We start from the raw sequence: 12,392 nt of genomic DNA, 5'->3' as shown, positions 1-12,392 counted from the left end.
CTGGAGAAGGATATCATGTTTGGTAAGATGGAGGGTCAGAGAAAAAGAGGAAGACCCCCAATGAGATGGATTGGCCAAGTGGCAGCATCGATGGACTCATGGATCCTGAGGTTGGCCCAGGATCATGCCGTGTTTCGTTCTGCTGTGCATAAGGTCGCTATGAGTTGGTAGCGACTTGATGGCACCTAACAACAACAACAAACAACAGCCAACAACAACAAACAACAACAACGATATCGTTTCCAGAGTGCAATTGGTGGGTTTGAACTGCTGACCTTGTGGTTAGTAGTTACGTGAGTATTGTATACAGCCACACTAGGACTCTATATATTGATCCATTTGTGAGGATTTTTGTTTTCCTTACATTGAGGTTCAGTCTAAACTGATAGCTGTAGACTTTGATTTTCATCAGTCAGTATTTCAAGTCCTGTTTGCTTTTCTTTTCACATTGTTAATGAATCTTCCTCCAATCTTGGTGCCATGTCCTTCTTTATATAATCCAGTGTCTCCGATTACTTGCTTAGCGTGCAGATTGAGGAAGTGTGGTGAGAGGATCCTTTCCTACCTTGCCTGATTCTAAACCGTCCAGTGTCCCCTTGTTCTGTCCTGATGACCGCCTCTCGCTCTATGAACAGGTTCCTCATGATCACAATCACGTGTTCTGGAATTCCCATTCTTCGCCCTGTTGTTCAGACTGTCAGGTCCCATGTTGTTGTTGTTGTTGTTGTTAAGTGCCGTCAAGTCGGTTTCAACCCATAGCGACCCTGAATAGGGTTTCCGAGGCTGTAAATCTTTACGGGAGCAGAACGCCTCATCTTTCTCCTGCGGAGCGGCTGGTAGTTTCGAACTGCTGACCTTCCGGTTCGCAGCCCGATTCGTAACCACTACGCTACCAGAGCTCAGGTCCCATGGTGGATCACAAATAGTTCAATGAGTTTCAGCTTTGTGAAGCTCCTCTCCCATGGAGCCACAACAGTGATCATTAGAAATCATTTCAGGCCAGTGAAAGAGTTGGGAGAGATTTTATGGCGTCTCATTCAGCTACGAGTGTCAAAACATCTACTGATGTCCAATCTCTGGCTTCCTCCACTTCCATCTCGGTGGCTTTCAGGTGTCTTCTATGCTTTGTTGTTTCTCTTAAACGTTCACTGTCGTATACGTCATCATAGAAAGTAGCCAGTTTTGGGCTGGAGTCCTGTAACTCTTCCGTGGAAAAGATCAGACTCTGAACAGCTCAGATTTGGCTTTGACCTCCTTGGTGGCTCTTGATCTGATCTGGAGTTCCGGATGCAAGTCATCAGCACACTCAAGGCCCGGCCTCTTCGTTTCTTCTTGCTGAGTGGACCCAGCATGGCCTGCCTGCTTCCGCTCCCCTGCCACCTCCTTGAAGCTGGCTCTTCTCTGGATTCTGGTTCAGTACTCATCGGATTGGAAAGCCCCTGCTCAATGACAGGTTCCATGCGGTGACAGCTGTTCCCCACCCTGTTGAGAGTTAAGCCCTGGGTCTGTAAGCACTGCAATGTAAGGTTAACTTCCTGTAGTACCTCACCTCAGAAGTCTGGGTAGCACAGAAAACCCAGACGGCAGGTGGAAGACTGTGTCCTCCTCTGCTCTGTGCACAGTTCCGTGTGGGTCACAAAGCTTTATTAGCACCACAAACCTATCGAAGTGACCTAATGGCACCTGCATGTTCTTAACCCGGCCTAAGTGCAGTATGATGACATTCCAGCATTGTGGTCATTGTCCTTCATGAGCATGGCCAGCGGATACATCCCAGCATTGTGGTCGTTGTCCTTCATGAGCATGGTCAGCGGATACATCCCAGCATTGTGGTCATTGTCCTTCATGAGCATGGTCAGCGGATGCATCCCAGCATTGTGGTCGTTGTCCTTCATGAGCATGGTCAGCGGACACATCCCAGCACTGTGGTCCTTGTCCTTCATGAGCATGGTCAGCGGATACATCCCAGCATTGTGGTCATTGTTCTTCATGAGCATGGTCAGCGGATGCATCCCAGCATTGTGGTCGTTGTCCTTCATGAGCATGGTCAGCGGATGCATCCCAGCATTGTGGTCATTGTCCTTCATGAGCATGGTCAGCGGATACATCCCAGCATTGTGGTCGTTGTCTTTCATGAGCACTCCAGCATGTTCAGTGGGCACATCCCATTCATGGCTGGAAGCTGCAAAGGAAGAAACCGTTGTCTTAAGAGTTTAAAATAACTGCCCCACATGACGCATTTTCAGAAGAGTGCTGGCTGTGCAAGCTGGGTGAATGAGCCATGCGTCTATTCAAAATGCCTTTCGTGTGTTTCTCCTGGAGCATGGCTGGCCCCTGCCGTGGACCTGGGCACATCGTAGCCTTGAGCTGGGTACATCGTATGTCCTGTCCATCACTTCCCAGAATGCCAGAGCTGAGGTCGGCAGCTTTATTCCTAGGGAAACTCATAGGAAGTCCTGTTGCTCGTCAGTTTTCCTGTTGTTGATTTGTGCCTATCTGAACCTTTCTCAGGGTGATGTCGAACGTGATCCCACAGTACTTCGCAAACTCTCTGGCCATGGCAAGCTTCCCATTTACGTGACTTGCGAGCGCACTTTAGAGTCGTTCTGAGTTTTTGCTTCAAGATAAGAGCCTGACCTTTCAGTTTGCGTGAGCTCCACTTTCCTCTCCTGAGGGCTCTCTCAGTCGGTTCAGGAAAGTTTTCTTTTTACAGCAAAGCTTCGTCTTTCTTGTGGCCACAGAAGGTATGCTCTCAGACCGTCTGTGCAGCTGTCTGTCCGCTTTCCCCTCTCCATGGCCATCACCTGCAGCCTCAGCGAGCTCCTCCTTTCAAGGCAGTGCCTTGAAAACAGTGTTAGCCAGGTGCCTCATGGGAATGTGCTTTCAGGTTCAGCTCCCACCCGTCGGCAGTACAGGCAGGTGAGTTCTCGGTGACCACGGAGTAGACGGTCCATGGCCTCAGGATCTCCTCGCCCCTCTTCTGAAAGCTGGCGCTCAGCTCCCTTAGCTGCTACTCTGGAAGGAAGCACCTCCCCTTTGGAGGATTTCAGCCTGGAGATGATCTGAAACAGGTATCACCCAGAAGGAAACACCACACAAAACGTCACCGATGTCTTCCCCCTACATGCCACTCATCTCCGAATTCTGTGGCTAGAGCCGCTCTGAGCACACTCTTCTCTTCAAACTTGGCTGTTGCCACTTTCTGCTCTTCTGCAGATGCGTGCCGGCAGCCGGAGAGGCAGCTGTCAGCTGGAGAGTGACGAGCAGCCCCAGTGATGGACCCTTCTCATTGGCCAGGCTTTGCATGGACTGGGGCACTGGCCAGGAAATGTTTGCAGTGATTTCATTCTCGCCTCGCTTGCTCTCCTTTGCCTGGCCTCCTCTTGGCCTCTTTGACTTACGCATTCCTTATAGTATGATAGAGAGTGTATTTGTAAACTATTAAAAGATAATTTAGCAATATCTGAAAAACAAAATGTAAAACTACTGGATATGCCAGTACGATTCAGGCTGCTAATCTCACGGTCGGCAGTTCGAAACTACCAGCGGTTCCGTGGGAGAAAGATGAGGCTTTCTGCTCCCGTAAAGATTGACAGCCTCGGAAACCCTCCCTGTGCAGGGTCGCTATGAGTCGGCACCAACTCTACAGCACAAAACAACAACAACAACAACAACAATCACATTTAAATTTTAATGGGTCACTATTTTTTTAAAACTGTAAATCGAACTTAAATGCTGTAAATTTCAATAACACCAGATATGTACTTGCAAGACATAATTTCTATAGACACTTTAAAGACTAGAATTTTACAAAAGGAATTAAGATTTCAGTTATATTTCTGAATATGTATCAAGAAATATAGTATTTCACTTACTTCATTTTTTAAAAACAAACCAAAATGTATTATCTTGCAGTTTGTTATTGTTGTGAGGTGCTGTCGAGTCGGGTCCGGCTCATCGTGACCCTCCTTTCCGATCCCTTCTGAGTTTGTCCTTGGGTCAGTACTGCCCTTTTGATCTGAAATGGTTGGTTAGTCTAAGGAGTGGTGGTGTTCTTTTTATAGACTTGTCTGTTGTTAACAGGCCTGAAGGGTGGCTGAGGGCCACCTTTTTCGTTTTCAGGGTTCCAGTAGTTTCTGTCTGGCCAGTAAGTCTGCTCTTCTTTATGATTTTGACTTTTGTCCTACCATTCTTCTCCTGCTCTGTCTAGGACCTCCTCTGGTGATCTGTTTCGGACCAGTCGGTAGTGGTAGGTGGGCACCAGCTGATTCTTCCTGGTCTCAGGGTGATGGACGCTGATGTTTGCTTGATCCGTTAGCTCACTGGACTAACTGTTTCCATGGGACTTTTATTTTCCTCCCACTCTTTTGCTCTGGAAAGGGAGAGATAGAAAGTTGCACCTTAGATGGCTTCTCATGAGCTCCTAAGAGCACAGTCACTACTCACTGAAGTAGGGTGTAGAGTATTGTCTTCGAGGACTCCATTATGCCACCTGGTCTTGCTGTCCCTGAGACTGTGGTGCTGAGTCCCACTCCCAGGCGTTCATTCCCTCAAGGAGTTTGGTAAAGTTTTCATAACTGTGTCCTTTCTATGCTCCATTCGTGGGTACGTTTGCAGCACACGTAAATGTCAATGCGGAAATATCCTCTGTCCAATGTGCCTCTACCTGGGGCTATAGTCCCACTTCCCCTCCCACTCCCGTTCAGACTGTGTGTCTAACCGTGCGTCCACACACAGGCCACAGTCATTGCAGGACCGTGGACATAACAGTGTTTACCTCCATTGCCTTTGATGTTTGCACTCTGCCCAGTGTCTTCCCTGGCTCCATCATGCTTTGTTGTCCTCTCTCATGTTGTTTATTGTCTTCCCCTTCACCCAGGTTGACCTGTGTTTACCATCTAGCCAGTGATTTGCTCTCCCTTTCTCATCCCCTCCTGGTAGTGTGAAAACCTTTTCTTGACAAATATTTATAGTAGTGGACTTACACACTATTTGTCCTTTTGTGATTGAGTCATTTCCCTTAGCATAAGTTCTCCAGGTTTGTGCATGTCATGGGGTGTCTAACAGATTCATCATTGGTCTTTAACCTTGCACAGTATTTCACTGTGTTTAGGGACCATAATTTGTTTACCCATTCTTCCACTGATGGGCACTTGGGCCTTTCTATCTTTTTACTATTATAAACACTGCCTTCATCAACGTGGGTGTACATATATCTGTTTGTGTTGCAGCTCTCATTTCTTTAGAATTTATACCAAGCAAGGGATTCCTTGCATTGGGCAAATCTGCTGCACAAGAACTTCTGCAAGTTTTGAAGAGCAGAGATGTCAGCTTGAGGACTAAGGTGCGCCTGACCCAAGCCATGGTATTTTCAATAACCTCATATGCATGTGAAAGCTGGACAGTGAATAAGGAATTTTGTAGAAGAATTGATGCATTTGAGTTACAGTGTTAGAGGAGAATATTGAAAGTGCCATGGGCTGCCAAGAGAACCAATAGATCTGTGTTGGAAGAAGTGCAGCCAGAGTGCTCCTTGGAGGCCAGGATTGGCCAGACTTTGTCTCTCATACTTTGTACATATTGTCAGGAGGGACCAGTCACTGGAGATGGATATCATGTTTGGTAAGGTGGAGGGTCAGAGAAAAGAGGAAGACCCCCCAACGAGATGGATTGGCAAAGTGGCAGCATCAATGGACTCAAGTATGGCAACAATTGTGAGGTTGGCCCAGGACCGGGCAATGTTTTGTTCATTCACTGAGTTGGTACCGACTTAATGGCACCTAACAACAACGACAACAACAACAACAACAACAAGAGATTGCTATTTCTAACTTTTTATGGTATTTCTACTTCCAGCTTTTTAAGATAGTCAGCCTCCTGTTTTAAACCATCAGTTTCTCCGTTTAGTTACTGCGCTGTGGTGAATTCCTTAATATGGGTCTGGTAGCCATAGTCTTTGTAACTCCCACCAAACAGTGGAGTGAGACCGTGGTGGTGGTGGTGGTGGTGGTGGCTGTGTCCCACTGATTCGGTTCCGACTCACTGCAACCCTGTATAGGGGTTCTGGGGCTGTGAATTTTTATGGGAGCCGAAAGCCTCACCTCCTTCCTCTGGAGAGACTGATAGATTTGAACTGCTGACCCAGTTTGTAATCCACTGTGCCACCAGGACTCCTTGGGACCATGGTGACTGAATGTATTTCTTCTTTTCTGATGGGTCTGGGTATGAGAAGGTGGGAGAAGATGCCGATGGGATCATAGGATTCAGTTGTGGATGATTGTGAACAGACTTCATTGTGATGGCAGAAGTTTGGAACTGTAACCTGGGGGTTGCTTAATGTGACCATCCCTGCCATCAGGACAGGAGAGCCAGGAGGGGAGCACGTCCTAGCTACAGAGGCGACTGTGTGCTGACCTCCTGGATCCAGGAGATGGTGTGACACCCAGAGCACCAGGCAGAGCGGTGTGCTTCCCAGCCCACGGGGCAGGCAGAGCTGCGTGCCTTTGTGCTCAGGACTGTGGCAGAATGGAGTGCCCTCTGGGCATTTATTGGCAGCCCTAAAGGTCAGCGGTTCAAGCTCACCAGCTGCTCCTCAGAAGCCCTGTAAAGGGTCATTATGAGTCGGAGCCTATGCCGTGGCACTTAACAACAACAACAAAAGGTGCTTTGTGACATTGCCTGAGCAGGGCTGAGGCCAAGAGCCAGAGAGAGGCCTTCCTGAGGGTACGTGTGTCCAGACTGAATCAGCTCACTATGGGCATTTTGAATCTTGAGCTGCAGTCTGCTCACATCTCCAAACCCCATTACCGGGGGCCTGCTTTCTGAGGTCTCTGGACTGTTGTCATACATTTCCGAACCCAGCGTGCTGTGGGTAGGCGGCTGTCTGACATCACAGTTCAGGAAGGCTGGAGGCTGCAGGCATGGCTGGATCCAGCCCCATAGGGAGTGGCCTGGGGCTGATGCTGGTTCATTCACCCCCTCCCCACTTGTGGAGCCAGAGAAGGTCACATGCCACCCTGTGTGGTCTTTACAGTTATGGAAATCACATGATCAATACTTTACATATAACTGTATTATCATTTAATCCCATAGTATGTGAGGTGAAATACACTGGTTAAATGTAGGATTTCTTAAATTATATGAATCCTGACAGCAACATTGGATGGTAAAACCTACCCTGAAGCACAGCATGATTCGTTTTATTATCAGTACCTGAGTAGAAGCTTTTTTCTTGATTTTTTCATTCTTTTCCTGTAATGATGACTTCATTCTCAAAAAAGTTTCTGATACAGATGTACGAGCACTAATTACCACAATATTGTAGCTGAAACACCAGAAAATTAGACAAAATTAGTGACTATGGAAACACCACCACCACCAACACGAGTGTGCCGTCATAGTGTGTGGAGATGAAAGTTCACAATTCTAAGTGTCGTTTTAATTGACGATAATGACACCTCTGATCAGAGCACGTTGTTGTTTTTGTCCAGTGCCGGAGAGTCAGTTTACTTGACCGGATGTGGCTGTTAAGTGCTGGAGAGTCGGTTTTGACTTAGAGAGACCCTGTCAACTGGTGGGTTTGAACTGCTGACCTTGTGGCTTGTAGCCCAGTGCTTATCCTATAGCATGATACCAGAACTTACGAGACCACATTGCTGTTGCTGTAAAGTGCCGTCGAGTCATTTTGACTCATGGTGACCCTGCGTAGGGTTTGCAAGGAGCAGAAAGCCTCATCTTTCTCCCAAGAAGTGGCTGGTGGGCTTGAACCACTGCCTTGTGGCTCATAGTCCAGTGCTCATGCTCTAGAGCTACTGTTAAGTGCTGTCGAGTCAGTTCTGACCCATAGTGACCCTGTATAGGGTTTCCGAGGGGCAGCTGGTGAGCTTGAACCACGGACCTTGCAGTTCAAACAACTTTGCAGTCCAGCACATTAGCCCGCAGCACCACACCAGGACTCCTAGAGCACTGTTGTTGTTAAGTGCTGTTGAGTCAGTTCTGACCCATAGTGACCCTGTATAGCGTTTCCGAGGGGCGGCTGGTGAGCTTGAACCACGGACCTTGCAGTTCAAAAGGCTTTGCAGTCTGGCGCATTAACCCACAGCACCACATTTAGAAGGCTGAACAAGGAAACCCGCAGAATTTGAGCCTTGTAGGCACATCAATACATGTGCGCTGGGCTTAGGAAAATGTCTTCATTGTCACCATGAGCTACAGGGATATTTACAAGATTTCATCAGCTGTCATTTTGTGGCCCCCCTCTGACTTCATCACCTCTGTGGTCTGTCTCCCCTCACCCCCCCAATGCCTGACTGGTCACAGCTCATAGTCCTTTACACTGGGGTCTAGTTGCACTGCGTTCCAAATCGGTTGTTTATTACTTAAGAAAATGCACTTAAGAAATGCAGTTCTGAGCGCATTCTAGGGAGCTGCTAGGTGAGACCAGCCCTTAGCATTCCCTCCTGACGTCAGGCCTGGGCCTGCTGCCTCTATGTCCCTCCAGGTCACGATGGGCCAGTGAGTGCGGTCAGCTGGAGTCACAGTGGGGAGTGGCTGGTCTCCTCATCCCAGGACGGAACTCTGAGGCTGTGGCCAACCCGAGGCACAGCACACACGGTGCTCCTGGTACGGAATCATGGGTGTCTGGCGAGGAGCCGTCAGAATTGTCTGAGCAGCTCTTGGCTTCAGTGGACTAACAGTTCTTACTGAGAAAATGCTTTATTATAGGCTAATGTATGTATGTAGAGTCTCTGGGTGGCAGAAGGGTCATTTGCTCAGCCCCGCCTGGCGTTGTCTTGGAAAGCACAGACCTGGCAATCTGCCAGCTGTTCTCCTCTACACTCACGGGTCCCTGTGAGTCAGTCGATGCCGCAGAACGTGTGGTACCACAGCCCCCCTTGGACTCAGCTAGGTTCCCTAACTCATTGCAGTGGCCACACTGACAGTCTCTGCAGAGTTATGGGGTTTATTAGGGAAGTTAACACGTTACAGTTTGGGGTCCGAAATGCTCAGGGCAGGGTTGGCCCAGTCAGCTGCTACTGAATGCCCACAGGCTACATCCCTCCACTATAAACCTCAGCCTGAAGGAACTGGGCTCCATGGGTCAGCAAACTCGGTTCCCCCCACTCAAGTCCCTGGAGGTGCCCCGCTCTACAAGCAGGCCTCCTGCCCAGCGTCACTCAGCTTCCCTGGTTCCGCAGGCTCAGGCTCTTGGTTCTGCTGCTGGTGTACCGCTGACCCTCCTCTGATGCTACCATGACTTTTGTCCCTGGGTCGAGGAGGGTCAATGTGCAGGAACATTGGGGTCCAAAGGATGCCTTCTACTTTTGGCTCCCTGTCTTTGATGGGAATGAAATCTCCGCCCACCCATAGCTTCTAAGATGGCTCATTTTATAACCACGCTAGAGTTTAAAATGTTGACAATTACAATGAATTCTGCTACTGTCCGAGCTGACTAATGCCATCCTATCCGTGTCTTCTCTCATTCCCTGTTCTTTAGACCCACTACGAAAAGAAGCGTTTGGTGGGAATTACAAAGAGTAAGGCCACAATAGACCTGTTAGAGTTCACTGCACCACACAGCAGCAGCGTACATATGTGTATACCCACATATGTACACACACGTTAAACATGTACAACATACACGTATACACATGAATGTAAATCAAAAACCACTGCTACAGAATCACAGCAACCTTTATTAAATAGAATATCAGAATGGGAGGCGATTGTTTCTTGACTTGTCCTCCCTTTAGGTCTAAACAGGACTCCTGATGTGGCGCTGTAGGATTAGCACTGGACTGTGAACCACAAGGTCAGCAGTTTCAACCTACCGGAAATTCTATTCTGGGTCCCTGAGTTGGAACTGACTCAATGACACTTAATTATTAACAACAGGAGCGGCAACAACAAGGTCGATGTGTGTCTGAAGGCAATGTTTACGATTCTGTAATCCTTCTCAGGAGTCCTGATGTACTGCTGTAGGCTAAGCACTGGACTGCTAGCCATAAGATCGGTGGTTCAAACCCACCCGTCACTCCTTGGAAACCCTAAGCAGGGTCGCTAACGTCAGAACTGACGACCCTGGACAGCAACAGCAACAGATCCTGCTCTGAGAAGTTTCTAGGGTTCAAGGGTCACCGTGTCAAAACAGCAGTTCTGGCATCTGAGACTGACTCACTGCCATTTGTCTGTCAGTCTGTCGTACTCTGATTGTATGTCGCTGTGATGCTGGAAGCTATGCCACCTGTATTTTAAATACCAGCAGGGTGTAGTATACCCAGGTGAACAGTTTCAGCTGAGCTGTCAGACTAAGACAGACTAGGACGGAGGAGAGGTGGATAACTTCTGAATGTTTAGCCTGTTTATGACTAGCAGTGGAACACTGTCAAATAGCAGCAGAATGTTGAATACTGAAACATAAACAGCACCAGAATATTGTCAGATGTTGTACCAGAAGATGAGCCCCGCAGGTTGGAACCCTCTCAAGACACGACTGGGGAAGAGCTGCCTCCTCAAAGCAGAGTTGACTGTGGTGATGCAAATGGAGCAAAGCTCTCGGGATCTTCATTTGCTGATGGGCACAACTCAAAATGACGAGAAACAGCTGTGAACAGCCATGATTCTTCAAAACATGGATTGTAGTAAGTATGAATCTAGGAAAATTTTTAAGTTGTCAAAAATGAAATGAAACACATAAAGATTGATATCCTAGGCATTAGTGAGTTGGAATGGATTGTTATAGACCATTGTAATTTGGACAATCATATGGTTTACTGTGCCGGGAATGATCAAGAGAAATGGCTTTGTGTCCATTGTCAAGAAAAACATTTTAAGATCTGTATTGAAATATAATGCTGTCTGCAATTGGATACTAGCCATACACCTATAAGGAAGATCGGACTGCTGGTGTAGTGCTGTAGGATCAGCACTGTACTTCAAACCACAAGGTTGGTCGGTGGTTCAGTCTCACCAGCTGCTCCTCGGAAACCCTCTACAGGGTTGCTATGAGTCGGAACCAACTCAGTGGTACTTAACAATAAGGAAGAGCAGTGAATACCAGTATTACTTAAATTTACACACTAACCATTGAAGCCAGTGCTGATGAAATTGAACATTTCTACCAACTTTTTTTAGTATAAAATTGATGAAACATACAATCAAAATGTATTGATAATTACTGGTGATTGGAATGCAAAGGTTGGGAACAAAGAGGAAGGATCAGTCATTGAAAATATGGCCTTGGTGATAGAAATGATGCTGGAGATCACATGGTAGAATTTCCCAAGAGCAATGACTTCTTCATCGCAAATACCCTTTTAAAACAACATAACTATCCCCATGGGCCTCACCAGATGGAATACACAGATGTCAGATTGACAACATCTGTGGAAAAAGAAGGTGGAAAAGCTCCATATTATCAGGCAAAACCAGGCCAGGGGCAGACTGTGGAGCAGACCATTAATTACTCATATGCAAGTTCAGACTGAAGCTGAAGAAAATGAAAACAAATCCATGAGAGCCAAAATATGACCTTGAACATTTCCCACCTGAGTTTGTAGATCATCTCAAGGAGAGATTTGATGCATTCGACACTAATGACCGAAGACTGGAAGAGTAATGGGATGGCATCAAGAACATCAGACAGGAAGAAAGCAAAAGGTCATTAAGAAGACAAAAAAGAAAGAAAAGGTCAAAATGCATGTTGGAAGAGACTCTGAAACTTACTTTCCAGGGTAGAGATGTTAAAGCAAAGGGAGAAATGAGAAGGTAAAAGAGAGGAACAGAAAAAAATTTAAAGGAATGAGAAGACAAAGTCAAGTATTATATTGAAATGTGCAAAGATTTAGAGTTAGAAAACCGAAGGAAAGAACATGCTCAGGATTTCTTAAGCTGAAAGAATGAAGAGAAACATTCAAGCTTTGACTTGCAATACTGAAGGCTTCTGTGTGCTAAATATTGAATGTTGCAGAAAGCATCACAAGAAGAGGTAATACATAGTCATGGTACCAAAAAGAAATGGATGATGTTCAACCATTTCAAGAGGAAGCATATGATCAAGAGCCGATGGTACTGCAGGAGGAAGTTCAAGGTGCATTGAAGGCATTGTCAAAGCACAAAGCTCTGGTAATTGATGGAATACAAATGGAGGCACTGGAGGCACTCTCTCATCTAGACCACGAAATTTGAAGACAGCTACTTAGCCAACTGATTGGAAGAGAGCTGTATATGTTCCTATTCCAAAGAGAGGTGATCCAATGGAATGTGAACATCATCAGACAATATCATTAATTTGTGTGCTGGTAAACTTTTGCTAAAGATATTTCAAAAACTATTACAATACATTGTCAGAGGTTCAAGCCAGATTCAGACGAGGCTGTGGAAGTAGGGATATC

The 12,392-nt window shown here is 46.8% G+C and overlaps 1 protein-coding gene across 1 annotated transcript in view; it reads left to right on the top strand.

Moving 5' to 3' along the window:
* The window catches only part of WDR27 (WD repeat domain 27), a 124,786-nt gene that overhangs the window by 72,920 nt on the left and 39,474 nt on the right, over positions 1-12,392 (top strand). Inside the window, exon 17 of the mRNA XM_006876183.1 lies at positions 8,501-8,622. Coding sequence (XP_006876245.1) covers positions 8,501-8,622 — 122 coding nt within the window. The remainder of the gene's footprint in view (positions 1-8,500; positions 8,623-12,392) is intronic.

This window comes from Chrysochloris asiatica, unplaced genomic scaffold (assembly GCF_000296735.1).
Source record: "Chrysochloris asiatica unplaced genomic scaffold, ChrAsi1.0 scaffold00361, whole genome shotgun sequence".
Lineage (NCBI taxonomy): Eukaryota > Metazoa > Chordata > Mammalia > Afrosoricida > Chrysochloridae > Chrysochloris > Chrysochloris asiatica.
This window is presented reverse-complemented; position numbering and strand designations above follow the sequence as displayed.